Source organism: Polypterus senegalus, chromosome 8, assembly GCF_016835505.1.
Source record: "Polypterus senegalus isolate Bchr_013 chromosome 8, ASM1683550v1, whole genome shotgun sequence".
NCBI lineage: Eukaryota > Metazoa > Chordata > Cladistia > Polypteriformes > Polypteridae > Polypterus > Polypterus senegalus.
The window spans coordinates 173,891,056-173,917,041 of record NC_053161.1 but is presented as its reverse complement, the minus strand read 5'-3'; the positions used below and the strand labels follow the sequence as shown (position 1 = coordinate 173,917,041).

General features: G+C 40.9%; 1 protein-coding gene and 1 long non-coding RNA gene across 2 annotated transcripts in view; one reads left to right on the top strand and one right to left on the bottom strand.

Annotated features, from left to right (window-relative positions):
• Positions 1 to 25,986, top strand: part of LOC120533402 (gastrula zinc finger protein XlCGF26.1-like) — a 43,021-nt gene that overhangs the window by 319 nt on the left and 16,716 nt on the right. Inside the window, exon 2 of the mRNA XM_039760263.1 lies at positions 25,482 to 25,936. Coding sequence (XP_039616197.1) covers positions 25,525 to 25,936 — 412 coding nt within the window. The 5' untranslated portion in view covers positions 25,482 to 25,524. The remainder of the gene's footprint in view (positions 1 to 25,481; positions 25,937 to 25,986) is intronic.
• Positions 10,206 to 11,637, bottom strand: LOC120533490. Its single transcript, XR_005634510.1, has 3 exons — positions 11,555 to 11,637; positions 11,068 to 11,163; positions 10,206 to 10,958 (listed from the first exon to the last, which is right to left on the bottom strand). It is a non-coding gene; the product is annotated as an uncharacterized LOC120533490 (long non-coding RNA).

Here is a 25,986-nt window from a genome sequence, read left to right as displayed (position 1 = left end):
GTGTATTTTCCTCCGGTTCACTTGACGTTATCAAGACTTGGTTGTATTTCAAAGCATCGACACAAGCGGCCTTGGGTTCACACAACCCCCCAAAAAGATCTAATCCTACGCGTGTCATCCAGCCAAAAAAATTACAATAAACGTATTGTTTTATCCCTGTTAAGATTAATATGCAAGAACTATTGATTGATTCTGTCCCATTAAGAGAGCCTACACCGATCGTAAGATCACACTTGTTTATAGTGTGCGTTCTACTGCATTTGGTGTTAGGCAATATTACTCAACTGTAGCGGAACTGAATTTTAGGATGTTGACACTACCTCTGTCAAAATAACCGCCCAAAGCCCCCAACCATCCAGTCCAGAAGATCATAATCACTTTATATGTTTAATCTGTGGTCACCTACTGACCTGCAGATCGTGTCATTGAAATATCATGACTGCTGCTGCTGCAAGTCAGACAATTTAAGGGGATTCACAGGTGACCCTGGGCATCAGCATCTCGTACACAAACACACACACACACACACACACACACACACACCGAGACAAATCAAATGAAATATACTGTAACAAGGAGTCGCAGACACCAGTGACCCGTATGCATTCTTCTAAATTCCAAAAGAAGGTCTTATAAATGTGAGTTGCTATTGGAATCTATGCAATCAAGCGTTAATTAATGATTTCTGAACCACAGTTTTGCTGTCGTTTCCAACATACATCATATTTAGAAAGTGAGGCAAACCACAGGAAACCCTTTCTTTATTTCATTTCAAATGATCACCTTTCTCTTTTGAAAAAAAATCTTGAAGCTCAATTTAGCCAAAAAAAAAAAAAAACAATCAAAACGAAATGCACACAATACATTTTAGGAATGTGTACGTAAGCAGGGTAACCTGTAGATCTGAACAGACTGCAGAACAATAAATAAAATAAACACACAAAGGCAAAATGGCTTCTTTACGGGAAGTTTATTAGGGCCACGGAGAGGAAAAAAAAAAAAAAGCGTATGTCAAGTAAAAAGTTTTTATTCTCGACATATCCACTGTTATCTTGACATTTATATCGAGATTAGAGTGGACAATTCCTCTTTAAACCCTTGTTTTTACTGTCTGTAGTTTAACTTTGCCATGTCGTAAACTTCAATTTAAAATGAATAAAAAAAAAAAAAAAATGAAATTTACTAGATTTTCTCAAACCCCATCATAACTAATGTAGCACATTAAATGCTTTGTATTAAGTGTTCCCAGACCCAGCTGTTAATCACTACGCTTCTTAAACTGACATCCTCTTGTACTAAGGAGGTGCCAGCAGCGATCGTCACACAGAATACTTTTACTTCATGATATTCCTGCTCTCTGAACATTTTAGAATGCTAAGATAAATACTTGATATCATTTTCAGGATGAAATGCATTAAAGTGTGTATTAAACATGTGGGGGCATTAAGGTAGTGCTGCCCCCTCGCAGTAAGGGGTCCCCAGGTGCAAGTTTCAGTGTAGAGAACCTTTATGGCAGGTGTACATTCAGTGTAGAGAAGCTGGGTGAATGAATGGGTATCGCACAGGTTTAGCTGAACTATAGTGTAAATGTTGGGTTTGTGAGCTGGTGGTCGGAGACACAAACATGAAAATCCATGGATGTTCTTCTGAGCAGGCTTTCCTTATTACAGGAGTGCTGTCCCTGTCAAATGTACCAAACCCCTAGTTGCTATCTGTCCTTTTTCTTTCTCCACATAACCAATCACCACATGATAAACGTCTTTGTGAAATTAAAACTAGCTATAAACTTAGGACACGGTCTGTTAGGAACTTTGAAATATCTTCATTATACATGTTTAATTATGCCATCCATTCAGGGTTGCATTCATCCCAGCAAGCATCATGTGCGAGGCAGGAACAATTCAGATTGCGGCGCCAGCACATCGCAGGGTGAACACGAGCAACACACCCATACACTAGCAGGGTCAATATAGCAGAACAAAACCCCACATCCTACATGACTTTGAAAGGAAACTGAAGCACGGAGTAGACAGAAGCCCTCCCCGCAAGAAACGTCCACTCACATATAAGAACAACGCAGCTCCTCCAGGCGTAAAGGCGAAAGTCCGCCGTCATCCGGCCAATCACCTGTCCTTCAAAGAGACAGCACGGCTTACAAAGCTTGCCAGCGCTACACTGTCCAGATCTAAACACTAGCGTGGTGTATGTGCCCAGAAAAAACGTCTGACTGCATTCTCATACCATTGCTCGCATACTAAAGTGTCAGCAGGTATTTTTCATGGCATTACACGTGTAATTTCTGAGCATGCCCTTGATGATCAAACGGAGGAAGCTCTGCAGTATACTAGTGACTTTATGCTGTAAGAAGAAAAGTAAATAAAGTAAAACTAAAAAAAAGACGCTAACTTTGATAAGTACTATACATTTACAACGGCTGTTACAGACGCAAATCAAATGTTTGCTTTTACTGTATAATATTAACAGCTCACTAGTCAAAACGTTTATTTTGGGAGATGTTAAGACTCGAGCCCCGAACCTTCTGAATTGGAGTCAGCAGCTCTAACCAGTATACAACCCGAGAAGTCGGGACAACAAGCAACACTAACCTGACTTCTTTTTCTTCGGTTATAGTTGGGTTGTAGCGCATTTGTTCTGTTATACTTGTATCTTTTGTGAAAGTGTTTCTTTGATATTTGGAATTCAGGCTTCACACATTATACTCTTCATGTCTACATTTTGGCAGTTATTACTAAAGCATGAAAACCGTTTCTGTTTTAACGATGTGTTTACTGTGCATAGATCATTGTAGACGCGGAATACACATGAAATGCAAGTGTTCCAAATAACGATATGGTATTTATAAAAAGTGTAATTTTGCTTGACTTCTCGCTCTATACAACTCTATTCTATGTTAGTGTTCCCTTATTTTAATTCTTATTTATTTTGTCTTCTTTCTCTTTCTTCATCATCTAAAGCACTTTGAGCTACATCATTTGTATGAAAGTGTGCTATAGAAATAAATGTTGTTGTAAGCAACTGACATGCAGGTAAACAGACTTTAGGTGGGGGATGTGATAGCAGGGTGTTTGATGCTTATCAACACATTTAAAGGACAAAAGACGCTGATGGAGAGGTGAGAAGCATTTTAAGGTGGGATGGATCTACGAGTTTTTTCGTAGGCTCTGGTAATTCTAGTGTTAATACATTTCATCGTGAAAATGATCTCAAGTATTTATCTTAGCATTCTAAATGTTCAGGGAGCAGGAATATCATGAAATGAATTTGTTCTGTGTGGCAATCGCTGCCTGCGGCTCCTCTCAGTGCAAGAGGGAGTCAGTTTAAGAAGCACATAGCGATTGTCACTAGAATTAGAAAAGCCTACGACAAAAATTGTAATCCTGGCCCATCTTAAATCCGTTTGCACCTCTCCATCAACGTCTTTAATGACAAAATAAACTACGAGAATGAAGTCGGCATGTTGACTTTAATCTCGACAAACTTATTTTTTTCTTCTCCGTCTCCCCAATATGCTCCTCTACTTCTTTTTAAAATAAAGACCTTTGCCACATAAGCAGATCTCTTATTTGCTCTGTTCATTGTACACCCTTAAAAATAAAGGTGCCAGAGTGGTCCTTCAGAGTGATGCCAAAGGGAGAACCTTTTTTTTTTTTCTCTTCAAAAGACCCATCCACACAACAGCTCCATAAAGTAAATGACCATCAATTGATAATCACAGATTTGTGAAATACCAGTGGCTCATGATTATTAATGGGACTCTCCCTGCATACAGTAACACAAGCTGGTTTGCTTAATCTGTTAGTTTCCTGCTAGTTAGCCTACCAAACATGAAAGATTGCGTTTTTTGTAAAGGCTATTCCCAGAATAAAATGATGTTTGGTCAAGCCGAGGAACCACACAACCCAGTAAAGAACCATAAACTGCTATTAAAGAACCAGGGTTTTAAAGAGTTTACCCATAATGCAGAGTCTAGAGAAACCAAGAAATACTGTCAGGTTTCTGCCACAAATCATCAGATGGGCTCGGGCTTCGTCATCATTATTGTTGGCCTCTTGCCTCTGTGTTTTTGTTTTTCTCCTGCTCCTTATTACTATAACATTAGCCTCCCCCTCAGACCTGGTCAAGCTAACATTAGTTTCCTCTTTGCTAATATTAAATCCTGATGTTTGTGAGGCTTCATCTTTGTGAGCGACTTCAGACATGTTTAATAAAGTAACTGCATTTCTATCCTTTGTACCTCTTTCCAGTGAATTCTCAAGCACACAATAGTAGATTGGACACCTTCCCTTTTATCATTGCAGATCAGTTTAAATACCATGGGGTAAACATCACAAGTAAACATAAAGCTCTTTATCAACAAAATTTTGCCGTCTATATGGAAAAAATTAAGCAAGACTTGCATAGATGGTCAACCCTTCATCTCAATCTAGCTGGAGGAATTAACATTGTTAAGATGAATATCCTCCCCAAGTTTCTCTTTTTATTTTACAACATTCCAATATACCTCAATAAATCATTTTTTAAGCAATTAGATTCAGCAATAACCTAATTTATTTGGAATTCAAAACATCCACGCATCAAAAGAGCGACCCTGCAATGACCTAAGACAGAAGGTGGCATGGCTCTACCTAACTTTCAGTTTTATTACTGGGCAACAAACATACAAGCTATAAAAATCTGGACACAAATAGATGAACATACACAGGCCAGGGGCCTCATGTATAAACGGTGCGTACGCACAGAAATGTTGCGTAAGAACTTTTCCACGTTCAAATCGCGATGTATAAAACCTACACTTGGAGTAAAGCCACGCACTTTTCCACGGTACCTCATACCTTGTCGTACGCAAGTTCTCCGCTCGGTTTTGCAGACTGGCGGCACCCAGTGTCAAAGCAATGCTATTGTTCTTGTGTGATTACTCATTATTTTCCTGACACGGCTTTATAAATACACAGAAACTAACCGCATATTGTTTATTAGTGTAACACATCTGATTGTAATTAACTTGTAACAATAGAATGGTCCAGGGAATAGCCATAGTATTCCAAATACCATAACTGCTTTAGCGTTGTTACTCTCACTGCACCTTCTTCTTCTTCTTTCAGCCGCTCCCGTTAGGAGTTGCCACAGCGGATCATCTTTTTCCATATTACTCTCACTGCACGACTCGGAGTATTTATATCACTGTATCTGAGTGTGAATCACAGCAGCAGCTGATCGGAAAGAGAATTATATACAGCTTCATGGACACGCTGTCTCAGACACGGCAAAACGTTTCAAAGCCTTTCCTGTACGGACCTCGCGGTTCAGAAACCGTTTCATCCCAAGAACTATAAACGCACTCAATCACTGCTCCTTGTAGAACGGTTTGTACTTATAAGTACAATCACCCCACTGTAAACTTGCACTACAGTTATAATATCTCACAACCTGAGCCACTTTATAAAGCGCGTATTTACATATGATGACGATATCATTTTAAGGTGAAATGTAGCAAAATATGTTTATTATATTATACAGATAAAAACTTTAACTTAGTTTAAATAATCTACTGTATATTCTTCACTGGGAGTGTCGTGAAGGATAGAATAATTAAACATGTACTACGAAGATATTTCAATGTTCCTTAAACGTTTTGAAGAATCGGCGCTCTAAGCTTACAGATGGTTTAACTTCTATTACAGAGCTGATTGTGTGGTGATTGGGTATTTGGGGAAAGAAAAGCAAGGCCTACAGTGGCGGCTACGCCAATATATATTGAATATAAAACAGAAAGAGAAAATAACAACACAGCTAAAAACGCAGCTACAAATTTCGGCAAAAGTTAAATGCTTGTGTCATGAGCACGAGGCGGCTATGCAGTGTCTGCAACGGATGTGGCCATCCACCGGGCATAAGCTACCTTACTGACATCGGCGGGTGAAGGAGCCACCGATTCTTCCTCTGCCCAGTGCCACCACAAGCCTAGAGCCGCCCCTGAGTACTGCTGCAATAAATTATTTAATTGAATGGTCACACACAATCACTGCGCCGTGAAACCCATGTTTAATAACGTGCTTTAACTCCTATCATCATGAAAATGACATCACGTATACATCTCAGTATTTTAGTTATTCAGAGAGCTGTAATATCACGAATGTAATGGATTCTGTGTCCAGTTGGAGGAAGAGAGCCGGTTTAAGAAGCAAGTAGTGATTCACACACACAGATCACATACGAGTAGAAGATCAAATACAAAACAAAGCATTTAACGTGCTACTTTAATTACGATGTGATTTGAGAAACTGGTTAATTAAACGATTTTAAGATGAAGTTTATGATGTTCTACTTTAATGACAGAATAAACTACGTGATTAAAGTGGAAATGTCGAGATTGAAGTTGACATTTCGTGCTTTTTCCCCACCGTGTGCCTTTTTTCTCTGTACCCTAATAAGCTTTCATATGACACTCAGACGGTGGGCTACAACTCGGCTTTTCACGGCGACTTTGATATGTGACTTCTTTTTTATTTCCGGCACTGTGCGATTTTGTGAATGTGAGCTTTCAAGTTTCTCCAACACGCTAAGTCACTCGATCAACTTCCTTTTGTTGATTATACCACGGTTTATTTGAACAAATTGTATGCTTTTCCTTTGCCTCCACTTGATATTCGCTGAAATTCTTATATTTTCCCTCCTGCTTTTCCCATTGTCTTTTCACAGAAGGCTGAGCTTAAGGGCGATTTATATTCATTTGCATATTCAAAGAGGCGTAATTCTGGGAGGAGTTGGGGCGGGACAGAAGGCGCGTGCACGAGCGTTAGTTTTCACTCTGATCGGGATTTATGTAGCGGAAGAACGTGGAAGTTGGAGTACGCACAGATTCCTGCATCTGGATTTTTCTGTGCGTAAGCACATTTCGGCTTTTGTGCTAACACCATGTTATAGTGCGAGTTCTACGCATGGCGTTATACATGAGGCCCCAGGTCCACAATAGAAATACAATCCTGCTGTACTTCTTTATATTCCCTGCTTTGAGCCCCTATTAATGTTATTAAGTTATCACCAATATACTAACAACCCAATTGTGCTTCACTCACTTAGAATATGGAACCAATGTAGGAAGCATTTTAAGATGGAGAATCCTTTATCTGTGGCACCTCTGCAAGAGAACCACCTTTTTCAGCCCTCGCAAACATATGCAGTTTTTAATATCTGGAAAACATTTGAGATTAAATTACTTAGAGATCTGTACATAGACAACCTCTTTGCATCCTACAGCCAAGTATATTCTAAATTTAACTTTTCATTTCTTTCACTATCTTCAAATTAGAAACTTTGTTAAACAGAACCTGCCTGATTTTCCTCACCTCTCACCTCCCTGTATGCTGGAAAAAATATATCTCAGTCTTGAGGACTCGGACAACATTTCTGTACTATAAAAAAGTCCCTTCCTTTTAAGGATCCCAGAGTACAGTGGGAAAAGAATCTCTTACTCAACATCTCAGAAAAGGAATGGAAAATAGCAATGCACAGAATTCACTCAAGCTCCATATGTACAAAGCATTCAATTATTCAACTTAAAATATTTTATCAAGCACATCTGTCTCTCTTAAAATTGACCAGAATGTTTCCAAGCCGAGATCCAACCTGCAAATGCTGCAATCAAGTTACAGCCTCACTGGGCCATATGTTTTGGTCCTGCCCCAAATTAACATCATCCATTCATCCATCCATTATACAATCTGCTATATCCCAACACAGTGTCATGGGGGGGGTCTGCTGGAGCCAATCCCAGCCAACACAGGGTGCAAGGCAGGAAACAAACCCCGGGCAGGGTGCCAGCCCAACGCAGGGCGCACACACACACCCACACACCGAGCACACTCAAGGATTGCCAATACACCTAACCTGCACGTCTTTGATCTGTGGGAGGAAACCCACGGGGAGAACATGCAAACTCCACGCAGGGAGGACCTGGGAAGCGAACCCAGGTTTAAATGAACATCATTCTGGACCAAAATCTTTAAGTGTCTGTCAGACAGCCTTGGTGTCACAATCCCTCCTAATCCACTAACTGCTGTGTTTGGTGGGCATACAGAGGGGCTTAAAGTGGAGAAGGACAAACACTTCACCACACTTTTAGCACATATACTTATCTTGATAAACTGGAAGGATCCTAACTCTCCTCTTTTAAGTCAGTGGGTAAGTGATGTCTTACATTATTTGAAATTGGACAAAATCTAATTCTCACTTAGAGGATCTGTGCAGAACTTCTACAAAACATGGCAGGATCTAATCTAATTGTTCAATATACTATTAATTTGATTTGTTGTTGGTGGTTCTTTTATGCACATATAATATAATCATTGTCTTGTGGTTTACTCCTCAAATATCCATCCCCTTATCTGACTATATGAGAAAGTCTAGGTGAGACCACTCCTGATTTTTAAAGTCATAAAAATGAGCTGGCTCTTTATCACTGCTAGAGAATATTTCATTTTACAGCTGTTAAATTCAGTTGACTTTTATTGTCTTAATAGGCAAGTTTGGTTTCTTGGGGGTTTTACAGAGACACCTTGAAATAACATTAAAAACGCATCACTGAGAACAAACGTATTACAAATATGAATTACAGCAGCAAGCAGTTACTGTAAAAAAAATAAATCCAACATCACACATAAAAATTTAATTGACATTTAGATTTGACTGATTGGTTCAAGTGATAACAGCTCACTCGCTTAATTTAAGTGTGTGGATGTAAAGTTGTACTTCTTTGTAAGATTAATAGCCGTTGGAATAAAAGAGGATTTGAACCGGTGGCTTTTTATTCTTGAATCCTTCAGCCTGTGACCCGATTGCACAACTGAGAACGGATTAAAGAATCTGAACAAGTGGACAGTTAACTCTAAGGACACACAGTGTTCATTGTTTTCTTTTGTTGTAAAAGGACCATTTATTTCTATTAAACTGGTTGGCTACGTTAGGTTTTGTAAACCTGATGCCTTTAGACAAATGGCAATTTTATTAATAATAATTTAAATCTAAAGATATTTTTAAACAAACACAATTTGTCCATGGAGGAAAATTGCAACAAAAGATCAAAATATAATTCATTACGTGACTGGAAAAAGCAGTACTAGGGTGTTGTACCGTTTCAGCCATTGTGAATGTAGTGAGAAGTCAAGCAGAATGACACCTTTTATTGGCTCACTAGATAGATTAAAATATGCAAACTTCCGAGGCAACTCCGTCCCCTTCTTCAGGGAAGATGTAATCTAGTCATTAGGTGCATGCGGCGTGTGTGTCACTACCTGCACCCCGTTGCCGGCCCGAGCCGAGCGTGCGTGCTGATTGAAAGGCAACGTGATCGCACACTTTACCGGCGCTGCCCAATCTGTTTAACACGTGCGGCATGGGCTTTAACCGCGTGACGTCATCCAGGGCGACGGACAGTGACAAGAGTCACACTGACGTCTCTACTGCCGTGCACGAGATGAGAGACTGTGAAGCGGGAGGCGAAACGAGAGGTAGAGGGTATGTACTCCAGGTTTGAGGACGCTTTTATTATTATTATTATTATTATTATTATGCATGCGTGAGTTTTCCTTTGCTCCACTCGGAGTTAGCGCACGCGACGTAAATGAGAGACGAACAAGCGCGTTCGTGTCATTGAGCCCACCACCTGTCTTTGCTTGAGTGAATCCCCTTGTGGTCCTCGTGTCTTTGCTATTCACTTGACGTTATCGAGTCCCATTTCTACTTCAAATCGTCGTCTCCTTCTGTTCCTTCGTTTTCCTTTTTTTCTTCAGTCGTGTCCTTCTCGGATCGTCGAATTCAAAGAGGCTTTGATTCCACACCACCACAGTGCCTTAATGATCGCTTCGTTTTCTTCACTGGAAACCCGAACAAGTTAGCAAAACTTTAAAAAAAAAAAAAAATGAGGCAATAAGTTGCCACAAAAAAATTAAGTTAATTAACTTAAAATGTACATTTTTTCAAACCTATTTTTTTGAGTAAGTGACTTGTAATATTTAACTCAAGTTAAATTATTGCATATGTATACTCCCATATTTTAGTAATATATAATAATAATTAAAAATGTTATTCTCAGATCAAATTAAGAAGTGTAACTTAAAAATTAAGTTAAAAGCATTGCCTATTTTGAGTTATCTAAAGACAAAATGTATTACTTGTAATTCCACCTTTTAATTAAATAAAACTCAGGGATGTACTATTGTCATTCAAAAGTTTTATTTGAACATTTACTGCAACATTAATAAAATGCTGTAATAAAAATACAAAACATACACAGACAGTGCAACAGGTTACATAAAATAACATAACCTTCTTTAATTTTACCTTCTTATACTTGTAATGGCTACCTCTCAGTGTCAGATCAAATGCTCTGGATTACAGGATTTTAGTGTTCCCAATCGTGCCATTATGCTACAGAGTCTAACAATTTTCAGACTGAAGGGCAATTTAATACGTGTACAACATTTGTGACGAGACAGAGTGAAACAGGCAACATTTAACAACTATTGTGACTCCGTATATTACATATCAAACTCATTTCCACAAGTGCAATTTTTCAATACACTTCTCTAAAGGTTAGACATCAATATTGTTTGCATTTTCTCTGATCAGTTTCTAGCTGTATTTACCATCAAATCATTTTGAGAGTCTGCAGTCTGGGTGACAATTTGCCATCTTCCAAACTAAACAAAATCTTTTGAAAGAATTCAAACTAGATAACTTAGATAACTAAGAGGTCGAGCATATATGAGACTGGACATTACCACAAGGGCATCCACAAATCTGAGAAGGATAATCACAACTTCACTTCCAATAACAACCCAGAATTTTTCAGGTTGGTAGTGAACTGGACGGCTGGTGTTGTCCCTGTTCACTGTAATAAGGGCCAGAGGTGCACTCACAAGCTTTGCCTCCTCAATATCCTGAAAGAATTGGAAACCCAGTTCTTTCACAATCAATAACTTAAAAGAATACACAATCACAAGCAGGAAGTTTACGGTCTAAAATGTGTGGTATACGTTTATAACCAACCTTGCATGTTCTTAAAAATCCAGACCAATCCTCTCGCAGAAACACAGGAAGTGCTTGGAGAACAGTTGTACGTTTTCTGTGTATGTCATGTAATTCCTAAAGAGAACAGAATGGTAGACAGAATTGCATTTTGTTGTATAAATTAAGTTCATAAAATAAACACCAAGAATTAGGCTTTCTTAGTTTTTCATTCAAACTGTGTCCAAAATATGGTGAGTAAACCAAACAATATCGCCCCCTTAGCGGCAGCAAATAAAGGTGTGATCAATGGCCTAACCCCGAAACATCCTAAGCATTATGTGGGCCATGAAATACACATGTAGTGATATTCTGTAAAAAGACAAGTAGCCAATGATTTAGCACTTTACTCAAAATAAGATACATACCGGAACAACATTCCACAACAGTAACTAATGACACACATGCAAGTTTGCTAATTAAGAAGCTCCTACAAACTTCTGTAACTTTGAAATAGGCAGTGTAGTACCTGTTCGTCATGGACCTTCAAAATGCCAGCCAAAGAATCTGCAATCTTTCCAGTTTTGGTTACCTTCTGCCTAAGCGAGGTCATCAAGCGTGGGATGTGACGATCAAGCTCTGCATAGAATATGTTGCGCAGGTTCTGGTTTGTGATCCGCGGGAATTCTGCATACACCTAAGTAAACAGTAATAGAACATCAGTACATATCAATTCAATGGAAATATTAAATGGGACATAAGCACTGGAGCAACATTGAAACAGCAGATGAACCATTTTACCTCAGACTCTATGTGGAGAGCAGGCCAGAGGTCCAGGATCTCTTTCACTGGTGGGCTGGACTGGATGATGGTCTGTCATCTTGGGCCAAATGTGGTCTGCATCATCCTGCCAATCAGAGGTCGATTTCTCTCAGTCTTCTTTAGCTTTTCGATGCTGATGATGCCACTGCAGAAATCTGATGCAAGGTTATGTTGATGCACTCGACTCTTATGAGAATTAAATGAAGACTACACATTTGTACTGTAGTTACCGGCCCTGTATGGACATACCACTGTTTCATGGTTTTTTAAAATGTCTTCTGTAGTGACAGTAATGCAGATTCAGAAAAAGGTTGCTGAAATGTGCACTCATTGTGTGTGTAACTGCTGTGTTCATGATATCTTGACAAATGAGTTTTCAAAGCATTTAGCGTCTGAAATGTGCACATGCAATTATCGTACAGGCATGGTAGTGGGCTGCCTCTTGAAAAATGACTGTGCTTCAGTCTACAATGTTTAAATAATCAAAACATCTGAACACAACTTACACTCCCAAGCCATTCTAGACACCACAGCCTGAAAGCATATTAAAAAAGATTATTTTTGAGTGTACATTTTTGTTATGACATTAATAATTGACAAAATTAATTGACTCTGATTTTGAAATGTACAGTTACTTTTAAAATGTATCAATGTAATCAGATTATCAAACCTGTTCACGGATGTACTGGCAGCTCTGTGACTCAGCTGAACACGAGTTGATTCTGTTTTAATGATTTTTAAAACCGTTTTTGCAATGTTTTCAACTGCACCTCACTGAAGTACATAAAATATTGAAATTACCTCAGGACAGCATTCAATCCGTACCTTTAAATACGATTACTGCTGTAATAGCCACACCTTCATTTCAGATCTTAAAAATATGTAAACGGTTAGCAGGATCCACTTAGTTCGCATCGGAGCTTCTCAAAATGCACGCTCCTCCAACAAGTATTTAGGAAAAAAAAAATGAAAATCAACGAGCTTTCAAGAACGACACCACACCACCTCGCCACTAACATCTAATTCATGTCATTAAGTACCACCGTTTGAAAGTCACAGCATGTTGCTCATAATAAACCACTTATCGATAATCATAAAGAAATTTTGAACTTCTAGTTACATTAGCGTTATAACGTAACTTACGTGATACCCTTAAAATGACAGACTAATTTAGCAAGAGCCAAAAATTAGCGGAGTTTGTTGGCTGTTCATCCACACTTCTTCAGTTTGTCTTTTTCTACCGCAGAAATAACACAGAGCTATTACAACAACAAGGTCGTTGGATAAAGACACATAAATTCAGTTTAACACACTGGACTCATACATATCAACAAACTAACAAGACTATTTTTATTTTTTAGTTTATATTATATTTTATTACGATAAATACTTGCTCAGTGTTTTTCCATCTTTTTTTCCTGCGTTGCAGTGGTGGAGACGCATAGAACAGACATAATAATGCAGACACATTAATGTCACAACTTGAGAATTCACAGTGACTTTATAATTCTGAGTGCTACGTACTTAATCCAATACTAAATTGTACATCATCAAATAAATTAAGTTTACAAAACTCTAAATTATATTTCCAGTTAGTACGACATTACATTTTTAAGTTAGTGGAACTTTTAAGAAAGATTTAAGTTTACACAACTTAAGAGAATTAAGTTATTTGGACTGCAGGGTTTACAGTGTTCTTAATCAGTCTGGAGTCGGGCTTTTTATTTCTAGTTAGTAAAAGAGAAAAACAATCTGAAGAAATAGGAGTCCGTGAAAGTGGAGAAGAGTCGGATTGAGTACGAGCTGAGAACAAATACAGTATATGTGTATAGCTGGAGAACATTGTAGTGCTGCCATGCTGCTGCTGTGTGTCTCTGTTAACGTGATTGTAAGAATAAATCGAATGGTAATAACTGGCCACCAACATCGGCACGTGAGCATTTTAAAACATGACCTAACATTCTGAAACTTACTTAATACAACATAAGACTACGTATCCATTTACATATACAGTCAACCCTCATTTATCGCAGTTAATCCGTTCCAGACTCTGCCGCGATAAATGAATTTCCGCAAAGTAGGATTCTTTATTTATAAATCAAATATTTTCGCAGTTAGAGCATAGAAAACCTGTTTACGACCTTCTAAATACTTTTTCTAACATTATTAGAGCCCTCTAGACATGAAATAACACCCTTTAGTCAAACGTTTAAACTGTGCTCCATGACAAGACAGAGATGACAGTTCCGTCTCACAATTAAAAGAATGCAAACACATCTTCCTCTTCTATGTGTGCGTCAGGAGCAGAGAATGAGGGAGAGAGAGAGTGAGAAAGCAAACAATCAGAAATCAATAAGGCTTTTTGGGCTTTTAAGTATGCGAGGCACACCACCAGACAAAGCAGCTACAAGGAAGGCAGCAATGTGAAGGCAGTCTTTCAGCATTTTTTCAAGAGTAGCGTCTGTATCTTCTAGGCAAACAGCCTCTGTGTAAACAGCCCCTCTGCTCACACCCCCTCCGTCAGGAGCGGAGAACGTCAGAGAGAGAGAAAAGCAAACAATCAAAAATCAATATGTGCTGTTTGGGCTTTCAAGTATGCGAAGCACTGCGCAGGAAGCATATCTTATATCATTGAGGAGTTTTATTTAATATGTAGTACGTGCTCTGATTGGGTAGCATCTCTGCCATCTTGCAATAGCGTCCCTTGTATGAAATCAACTGGGCAAACAAACTGAGGAAGCATGTACCATAAATTAAAAGACCCATTGTCCGCAGAAATCCTCAAACCAGCAAAAAATCCGTGATATATATTTAGATATGCTTACATTTAAAATCCGCGATGGAGTGAAGCCACGAAAGTCGAAGCACGATATAGCGAGGGATCACTGTATTGCCTGGATGGACAATTTGAATGTGTTTTTTTTTTAACAGTATCAAACATACGTTGCTAAAGCCCAAACCAGTAAGGCCTGTGAATGAGTATAAGAGAAGTGAATAGAAATTTGTGGTTAGTGTTACCATCTCATAATTCAAGCAGACTGAATTTGAACCCCAGCCTCTTTATGGTCTATCTGTGCAGTTTCCCATAGTTGGTTCCTGCCCTTTACATGTACTCGGGTTTTCTTCTCATATCCCAGGGGCTTCTGTTTGTTTGTTTTGTACTGGACGATGGTGGTGAAGTGGAAGCCGAGTCCCATGTGGTGGCTGCTACATGTAGCTTTGACATGATGAGCCCAGCCAGGCATTGTGGGTCACCCCTCAGATGTTCAAAATTCTTCTTTGGGGCCTCTGAGTTCTTCTACATCTGATCCCATTGAGATTCACCCAGAAACCTGAGATTCCTGACTTTGTTTTTAATGCTGAGACCTTCTCATTGGGCGGCACAGTGGCGCAGTGGTAGCGCTGCTGCCTCGCAGTTAGGGGACCCGGGTTCGCTTCCCGGGTCCTCCCTGCGTGGAGTTTGCATGTTCTCCCCGTGTCTGCGTGGGTTTCCTCCCACAATCCACAGACATGCAGGTTAGGTGGATTGGCGATTCTAAATTGGCCCTAGTGTGTGCTTGGTGTGTTTGTGTGTGTCCTGCGGTGGGTTGGCACCCTGCCCTGGATTGGTTCCTGCCTTGTGCCCTGTGTTGGCTGGGATTGGCTCCAGCAGACCCCCGTGACCCTGTATTCGGATTCAGCGGGTTAGACAATGGATGGATGGATGGACCTTCTCATTAAAACAAATGGAAAATTACTGTAAAAGTTCAGGTTTAAATTTTATTGTGATGCTTATAAATCCCCACTTTAAAGAGCTTCATCAGTGTCAGACAATACACCACATCCCACAATTAGACTCCATTATACAGAATTGGACTGTTGGTTTGAAAAGTAATACCTAAAACTATGAGATGTAATAATATTCTGGGCACCTTTATTAAAACATTGCTGCATCTGTCAAGTAGAGAGATTGTGTGCACCCTGGCGCGATACTGTGATGATCCTATAAGCCACACACGATATGAGTTTTCTGAGTACGTCCACAGGTGCCAACTGGATTTTTATTCTGGGTACCGTGATATAAAAGGTGCTGTGCCGCTGTCCATTGAGCAGGTGCAGAATAATAAAACAAGTACGCCTTCCACCTGCCTAAGATTGCACACCTCTTATTCCACCTGCTTGTCTTCTTCTGGTGCATCCATCCATCCATTATCCAACCCGCTATATCCTAACTACAGGGTCACGGGGGTCTGCTGGAGCCAATCCCAGCCAACACAGGGCACAAGGCAGGAAACAAACCCCCGGGCAGGGCACCAGCCCACCGCAGGGCGCACACACATCCACAGTTTTTTCTCTCTGGCAGAAAAACAAACCTTGTTTTGAGAACACAGCTGCTGTGGCCTTCAGCTGACAGAAAAGACAAAACAAGTTCACAGACACCTCAACTTAAGAATACCAAGCAAGCGTCCACATTAGTACATATATGTTTAATGGCATTTAAATTTTATATATCAAGAATTTTCAGTTCTTTAGATCAGGGGTTCCCAAACTTTTCAGCTCACGACCCCCAAAATAACCGTGCCAGTGACTCGTGACCCCCCACTATCCTCGGAAGTGGTTAAAATACACAAATGTTGTGCGCAACGGTGCACATGCGCCAATAGGCCTATCCAAACATGAGCATGACAACACGAAAAAACACAATGGTCTAACAACCATATAATTTTTTTAATAGTAATTTACTCATTTGTTTAATTTCAACAAAATATCCTATCCAAACAAGAGCATGACAACAAAGAAGAACATAACGCTCTAACAACCATATAACTTTTAAAAAAAATTGTTATTTACTCTCGTTTAATTTCAACAAAACACCTCACCTAATGAGATGGGTGGGCACAATGCTTGGAGCACAGCAAGTCCATTCTTGGGTTAATTTTGGAGACCGCGACTCGGAGATCATCCTCCAAGTTCAGTCGTGACCTGTATTTATTTTTAATGTACGTGAGTACCGAAAAAGTCTTTTCGCACAAGTAGGTAGTGCAAAACGGCATCGGTACATCCATAGCGGCCTTGGATAGTTGTGGGTATTCCCTCTCGACTGAAATCCAAAACTCATCCAGAGTCTTGGAATTAAACATTGTCTTCAAGGTTCATGACAGTTCAACCAATGCGTCCTCCATGTCCGATGTCAGATGATTTTGCCCTCGTTACAGTGAATGGTGACCTTATCCAGTCATATTGTTCTGGAGCTGTTTCCTCTGGGAAATACCTGGTAAAGTGTTCCAGGAGGGGTTGAAGGTGGGATGTGATAGACTTCTTCACTATGTTAACATCTCAGTTCGTTTTCCTCCATGAATTCATCCAGCTCAGAAAACATATCAGTCCTTCCTATTTCAACTCGCTCAGTCCAGCGCTCAAGTTTTCTCTTGAATGCGTGGATTTTATCATTTAGCGAAATTGTGTGTGTGTTCTCACCTTGCAATGACATATTAAGTCCATTCAGTTTTTCAAATATGCAAGCCAAATACGCTAGCCTTGTTAACCAGTCAGGATCAGTGAGGCGATCGGCGAGCTGGGACCCATGCTCCATCAGAAATAAGCGCACTTCGTCCCGCAGCTCAAACAGGCAGCAGAGCACATTCCCTCGCGAAAGCCACCTGACTTCTGTATGGAAAAGCAAGCACTCGTGCTCCAATCCCAGTTCGTTACAGAGAGTGGCAAACAGTCTGATATTGAGTGGATGCGCTTTTATATTGTTGACCATTTTATCAAGTCTCAAGAACACGTTTAAGTTCTGGGTCAAGTGTTTTGCTCGCAAGAGCTTCTCTGTGTATAATACAATGCGTGAATTTTACGTGAGGCGCCACTTGTAAGACTCTTGCTTTAAGACCTTTCTTTGTAAATTGATCTGCTGCAACTGACGCCATTGATGTGTCGTTAAACTGTCGTAATCACCTCGGGGGTCGCGATCGAACTGAAAGAAATTTGAAAGGCTGATGGCTTTTTAATTTGCATGTTTTTTTTTAGATGTAACTATTAACTACTAGTTTTTATCCTTTGTTAGTTATGGATAAAATGTTATTTCTAAAAAATTAAATTAATTAATTTCTAAAAAGTTTTAAAAAGTATTTGATTTCTTGGAAATCGTCTCACAACCCCCCAGAGGGTCGCGACCCCTACTTTGGGAACCACTGCTTTAGATCATGGATGTCAAACTCCAGGCCTGGTGGGCCGCAGTGACTGCAGGTTTTCATTCTCACCCTTTTCCTAATCAGTGACCAGGTTTCACTGCTAATTAACTTCTTTTCACTTCAGTTTAATAGCCCTGTTTTTAAGGATTCGGCCCTCTGAGGTGATTCTTTTCATCGTTAAATGAGACATGAAATGAGCTAAACTGGGGCTTCAAACTCCTACCAGTTTCTTAATGAGAAGCTGATTCTTGCTGTTAATTAAACTTATTATTTAATTCCATGGCTTGTTGCTGCTCTCATTCTGCCACTGGACACATTTCGAAAACTGCTGATTTTCTGTTTTTACTAAGAACACCGTCAAAATGTTTTGGTGACCTGAGCAGATCAACCTTACTGAGACCCTCGCCTTTCTTTATTTTCAGATATTGTGTGATGGGCACAGGGGAGCAGGCAGTTTCGTGTCTCATTATTATTTGGTTACTAATTAAGGAAGAAGAGACAACTAAGGGGTCTGAGTCAAGTTAATTAAAACAAGAAGTGAATTAGCAGCAAAAACGGGTCACTAATGAAGAAGATGGTTAGAATCAAAAACTGCAGCCCCTGCGGCCCTCTAGATTCAGAGTTTAAAACCGCTGCCTTGGATTAGTTAAGGCAAAGCGTATTGTATGTACTAGCTGGCTTTGAGCTACAGAAGAGTTTTTAAGAGTTGATAATTAAAGCCGTGTGCTTTCCCTCTCTTCAACTGATGCTCAAGACCACCTACTTTCATTCCTAAGGGGCTCGGCCTCGGTGCTGATAAACCGGGTGAGAGTGTGAGTCTGCACACAGTAGCATAGCTGCCAGCCTTTGTAGGCTTTCAGGTTAGCACGATTATATGTTTTACATAACATTTGAGTCTATACTTCAACGTTACTTCATGAATCAATATAATAATTCATCAATTTACAGCAAGTCAAGTAGAGCTTTCTTGTCCTCTCTACCATATACAGACTAAATAACATCCTCCAGGATTAAAGGTGCAACGTACAGAGAGATCATAAATAATATAATGTCAATACATATAGCTGTGAATATATACTAAATATATAAATTCAACTATACAAATACGTCTCTCTATTATATAAAAAAAAATCCTGCGACGAGACAAGACTTTTTGGAAGATTTTTTTTCAGGTCCCATGAGACGAGACTATTGCCAGGAGATTTTTTTCAAGTCCCACCCTCCTCTCAACTATCTCCGGTTAATGGCCCACACCCCCGGTCCTCTCACCTCTCATTTGTGTGTATGCTTTCGTCAGACACAGTTCCTGTGCCCTCAGCTCTTATAAATTTTTACGTGTCCAAATCTTAATGAACAATTTCATCCCGAAGGTTTATCAACAGAAGAAATGACTACACGGGCAAACCTAGCACCGAGAAACGATGAAGTCAAACGAATTAACGCGGAAGTTGTTGATCGGTTACCCAGCCAAATTGGTTAAATGCGTATCAATAGACTATGCTGAAACAGTTGGTGGTGATGGTATATTCAAAATTGGGGGCGGCACGGTGGCACAGTGGGTAACACTGCTGCCTCGCAGTTAAGAGATCCGGGTTTGCTTTCTGGGTCCTCCCTGCGTTGAGTTTGCATGTTCTCCCCGTGTCTGCGTGGATTTCCTCCGGGTGCTCTGGTTTCCTCCCAAAGTCCAAAGACATGTAGGCTAGGTGCATTGGCGATTCTAAATTGGCCCTAGTGTGTGCTTGGTGTGTGTGTGTGCTGGTGCCCTGTGTTGGCTGGGATTGGCTCCAGCAACAACATTTATTTATATAGCACATTTTCATACAAAAAAAATGTAGCTCAAAGTGCTTTACAAAATGAAGAATAGAAAAATAGAAGACACAATAAAAAATAACAACAAGTCAACTTTAATTAACATAGAATAAGTAAGGTCCGATGGCCAGGGTGGACAGAAAAAAACAAAAAAAACTCCAGAGGCTGGAGAAAAAAAAATAAAATCTGTAGGGGTTCCAGACCATGAGACCGCCCAGTCCCCTCTGGACAATCTACCTAGCATAAATGAAACAGTCCTCTTTGTATTTAGGGTTCTCAGCAGACCCCAGTGACCCAGTAGATAGGGTATAGCGGTTTGGATAATGGATGGATGTATTCAAAATTGGTCGAACAATTCTGACATGTAAAAATTTAACAGGCAACAAGAAAGGTAATGAAGTACGTCTTCAGGGGATTACATTTGACACCAAAGAAGATCTTGATAAGCCATTTGTATTAAAACATTTACAGTTTCCCATTAGAATAGCTTTTGCTATGACAATTAACAAATCACAGGGACAAACATTCGAAAAAGTCGGTTTATTTAATAGAGAGAAAGAAACGATATTCACTCACGCGCAGTTATACGTTGTGTTGTCACGATGAAAGTCCAAACATGAAATCAAAATTCAATGCGATATTGACAGAAAGTTAATTCTAAAAATTGTTTTTACTGAAGTTTTAGGGTAAAAGCGTCAGTTTAAAAAGTGTTTGTGTGTTAATTTCAAAGCCAGGCAGAACAAAAACGTATAATGTAACAAATAACTCTAAAGCAACATGAAACATAATTTTCTTTCAGTTTACTATGTTTTACTCTTTTTTTTTTAATATGGTTAATTACTCGCTGTGATGTAAAATAGTTGGTTTGATTATGCAAATGTAACAATTCCCATGAAGATAACAATCTGTTTCAATTGTACATCCGCTTCCCCATATGCGAGCAGCAGAGCTGTGAAGTGGCTGGTGCGTAGCGCCCAGGGTTTGGCGAGCGAAGTGAGCAGGGGCAGTGCCCCCTAGTATCTAACAATAAAGGACTTTGGGGAGGGAGGCACATCAGAGAGGCTGTAACAAATGCACACTGTAGACTAAGGACTATAAGAATCCGTGCAAAAAGATACAAACAACTTGCAGGTAAGTAGTGTAAGCCTGTATTATATTTGCAGTTCTTTAGTTCAATTACACTGTGCAAGTATGCATTGTATTGAGAGAGTAAAGTTTGTACATCTGGACAGACGTATTGGCATGTAAACATAACATTGTAGGCACAAACATTGTAAGTTATAAGAAGCAGTCAAGAGGAGTAGAGTAATTAGTGGAGAAGACAGTCCAGTGCGGAAGGGGGCAACATGGTGTTCAGGAGCCAAACTGCTTGGGGGAAGAAGCCATTGCACAGTCTAGCAGATCTGCTCCTGATGCAGCAGAGTCTTCTTCCAGGGTAAATGGTTTGCGGAAGGGGTGGTGGAGGTCGGCCACAATACTGGTGGCCTCATGTAGGGAGCGGGAGGTGTAAATGTCTTGGAGGCTTGGTAGAAGGCTGCCTATGATGCGCTCACGGTTCACATAATACCCTAAGGGGCTCTGTGGTTTGGAGGTGTGGCAGTTTCCATACCAGACTGTAACACAGCTGGTCAGAATGCTCTTGCCGGTGCCTCTGTAGAAGGTAGTGAGGATGGGTTTGGGGAGGTGCACTTTCTTTACTCGAGACAGAAAGGGAAGGCGCTGCTGGGCTGTTTTGGTCAGGGAACCGGTGTTGCTGGTCCAGGAGAGCTCCCCTGTGAGGTGAACACCAATTGACGCTGTCAATGCTGAGTGGGGAGTGGCCAACTTTGGTCTTTTTGAAGTCAACAATCAGCTCTTTTGTGGTAGCAACAATAAGAGACAGACTATTGTCCTTTCACGAGCCTGCCAGCCATTGCACCTTCACTCTGTATCCTTATCTTTGAAGAGCTCTACATCTGTGGTGTCATCCTCAAACTTGGTAATATGATTCGTACTAGAGCTGGAGGTGCAGTCATGCGTCAGCAGCGTGAAGAGCAACAGGCTCAGCACACATCCCTGGGTGGGCACCTGTGCTCAGCGTGATGCTGTTGGGGCTGATGTTGCCAATCTGGACTGTCTGGGGTCTACCAGTGAGGAAGTCCAGGATCCAGTTGCAGGTGGAGGTGTTCAGTTTGAGCAGGTCCAGCTTGCCAATCGGCTGCTGAGGGATGATGGTGTTGAATGAACAGCATTCTCACATGGGTGTTCTAGGTGTGACCGGACCAGGTGGAGTGCAAGCCTGATTGCATCGTCTGTTGATCGGTTTGTGTGGTACGTGAACTGCAGTGGGTCCAGTGTGTGGGGGTGGAAGCTGGTTCTTAATGTGACTCAGGAATAGCCCCTCAAAGCACCACTTCATGATGACTGGTGTAAGTGCTACTGAGCGGTAATTATTGAGATCTGAAGCTGTGGCCTTCTTTGGAACAGGTCTGATGGTGGTGGCCTTGAAGCACTGAGGGACAACAGCTTGACTCAGGGAGGTGTTGAAGATGTCTACAAGGACGTCAATCAGCTGTTCAGCACAGTCTCTGAGCACATGTCCGGGTACGTTATCAGTTCCAGCAGCTTTGCATGGGTTGACCCTGGCGAGAGTCTTTCTCACGTTGGCTGCAGACAGGGGGTAGCACCTGGTCGTAAGAGAAAGGGGGTGGTCTTCTGTGTTGGCTCTGTGTTTTGGGTCTCAAACCTGGCATAGAAGGAATTGAGCGCATCTGAAAGAGAGGCGTTGCTATCGCACACACGTGGTAGAGTTCGTGGTCAGTGATGGCTTGGATACCCTGCCACATGTGCCGTGCATCTCTCAAACTGGTGAAGTGATTGTTGATTTTCTTTGCATGTTCGCTCTTTGCCAACTTGATGCCCTGGGACAGGTTGGATCTTGCGGCTCTGAGCGCCACGTCCTCGTTTGCTCTGAAAGCAGCAATCCCATGTTTTCAGCAGTTCGTGAACCTCTGGTGTAAACCATGGCTTCTGGTTGGTGTGTGTTGTGACAGTTTTGATAACCGTGACATCTTCAATGCATTTGTAGATGTATCCCGCCACAGTTGCGGCATACTCATTAATGTCCCTGTGCTGGCCAGTGGTCACTGCTTCTCTGACGATTTTCCAGTCTGTGCACTCGAAACACTCCTGCAGGGCTTCAGTAGCTCCTTCTGGCCATGTTCTGATCTGCTTTGTTACAGGTTTTGCTCTTTTCAGCAGTGGGTTGTATGCTGGAGTGAGAATTACTGTAGTGTGGTCAGAGAGTCCGAGGGGGGGGGGCGGGGTTGCTGTGCTTGCAGATCTGGTGTTTGTGTAGACCAAGTCCAATATATTAGCTCCTCTGGTTGGGAACTGGACATGTTGGTGGAATTTGGGCAGTACAGTCTTTAAATTTGCTTGATTGAAGTACCTGGTGATGATGAGAAAGCCCTTGGGGTACTGAGATTAATAACACACAGACTGCCGCTGCGTGTTTTTCCAGATTTTCCAGTGTCTTTGTCTGTGCAGATATCTGAATGGCCACGTCGGAAATGTTGTCATTCAACCGGTTTTCTGTGAAAATGAACACACAGCAGTCCCTCCTGTTGTGATGTGCAGCTTTCTGTTATCGGATGTGGTTGTGTTTGTTTTCCAGCGAGCGGATGTTCACCAGTATGATGAATGGGACCGCCGATCTGGTAGGGTTTGCCTTTAGCCTAGCCCGGATGCCTCACCGCTTACCGCGCTTCTGGGTTCTCTCACGGCATCTCTTCGTTGGGATGATCACTGCAGGAGATTTGGGGGCAGCCTCGCGGAACAGGCCTGAGCTCACTGAGCTCCTCTGTTACAGCATTGTCGGTGAACTTGTTATCCTTAAATCTTTTGTTGATTTTTCAAAAGATTGCAGTGGTTGTAAGCGAGTCTTTGCATGCTTGTCATACACATGTTGTCATAACAGATTTGACTACAAATATACATATATAAAAAATGCAGCCTATTTGGGATCCGGAGTAGCCGCTGCGTCGTAACGTGCCACCATTTTGCAAGATGTATTATACCAGCTAGCCTTAATATGGAAGAGTTAACTATTAAAGGCTTGCATTTTTCTTGCCTTCAAGCAGCCAGGAAGAACTGCGCTTGTCTGTTCCAGGCCTTCCACAGCTCAGGCCTTATCAGTGAAGCTGCACACTGCACAGCTGCCTATGATTTTAGCCTTACAGGATGTATTGAAAAATGTATTCTTGAAATTGGTAATCTCTGCGTATTAGAAAAGTATTATAAGCACATGAGAAAAGTTAATACTATATTTCACTAAGCGTTAAGATGTAGAGTTAGAATTAAAAAGTCTTATGCTTACATATTTTTTATTATCCTGCATGAGCTAGAAACCACCAATAGTTTATAAGCCAAAGGTTAGATGTGCAGGAGAGCCCCTCGCGTATAGAGAGAATGTGAACTCTTTGGTTGTAAATAATGGTAGCAAGCACTGAGCTAGTAAGGAGTACAGATAGGCCTTGTCAGGCAGACATGATGGACAGAGAGGGGTTTGGCACCCCCTCAGCTGAGAAATACTGGTGGAATTAATTAGGGCCAGAAATAGAGGAGGGGAATATTAGGAGTCAGATGAGGGTGAATAATGTCTTGTGAGAAAAGAACTGTAATAAATGTAAGAGCTGCCCATGGCTGCTCGCTCTTCCTATCTGAAGTGAGTCTGTATGTGCGCCGTACAGTAAAGCCTGATTCTGCTGCCTGTCCTGAGACTCCAAGTGCCTTCTTTGGGGCTGAGGGTGCACACACCAGCCTACTTCAACACATCACATATGCAGGGTCATCCTGATCCCAACTTAATGATGAGGATTGATTAATTAAAAGCTCAAGAGCTCAAGATTCGGAATGGAAAAGATAATTAGGTGATGGTCACCTGTGGGCCAGGCGGCATGTACAACCTTTCAGTTGAAATGACAGGAAAGGATTTATGATTATTGGGCAATTGTTAAGGAAGAGGGTATAGGACAAGGTCATTATTATGAAGATAACATGTAAAGCGGATGACAAGAAAAATGTACAAAGCGGGGATGTTTTGTGATTAGAACTGAAATAAATACGAACCATGTCCGGACTACTGGGCTCACTTCATTGAACTGAGACAAGTTTTATGTGCTATACTATGATTTAATATGCTGTGCAATAAAGCTTATTCTGACTGCCTATCTAGAAACTCTGCGTATTTTTTCTGGAGGAGTTTTCTCCATGACACAGGCTCCACTTTCCTGCAAATTTAACTTCCTCTTTCATTTCCCCTTTTTGATGTGTCATTTTCTACTACTTGCTTAAAAATTCCTGCTCATAACTGATAACGCAGTTCTAGGACCTGAACATCACCGTATGTTTTAATCCAAGTAATGAATGCTGCTGATCCATAACTGTGGGAGATGGTCGTTGTCTTCCAGTTTATTGAACCTTCATCCCACCCCTAAGTTTGTTTTATTCCTGTTAATTTTATTTAAACAGTAGTGACTTACTGTCAACGTGCTGCGTACTGTATTACCTGATTTAAACCGTAACTGAGAGGATGTTGTTAAATTCAATGTAAATGTCTTTAGATCTGAAGCTTGCAGTTTTGTTGGAATCAAATCCTGTTTTTTTCCACAGGGAGAGACAGAGAGAGAAAGCTGCCCTTTACTGTTAGGCCTAGATGGATTTGAAAGAGGAGGAACGTGAGGCCGACATGAATATTCTGGACAAAAGGACCCCAAATGTTAAGGAGGAGGACTATGAATGGGAGTACGTCCAACCTAAACAGGCATGTCTGGGTATTAATGATGAGGACTGTCAACTGGGGTCAGTGGGCATTAAAGTAGAGGCTGAAGACACGTCTGCTCACGTTGAGGTGCACAAATTTAAAAGGACTGAGATTGTCAAGGAAGATGAACAAGATGGAGTGGTGACCAGGTTAGGCTCCTCTCAAAGCAGACACTGTCCATCACCAGAGTCTTCTATCAATGTGAAGTCTGAATCATTTGAGCCTGACACAAAGAGGACTGAGGAGGTTTCATCTGGTAGAACTCCAGAAGATCAGCCATCAACTTCAGGGAAGTCCACAGAAGGTAAGTTAAAAATAAAAGTGTGTGTAAGCCTTAGAGTCGGGAGGGTTATG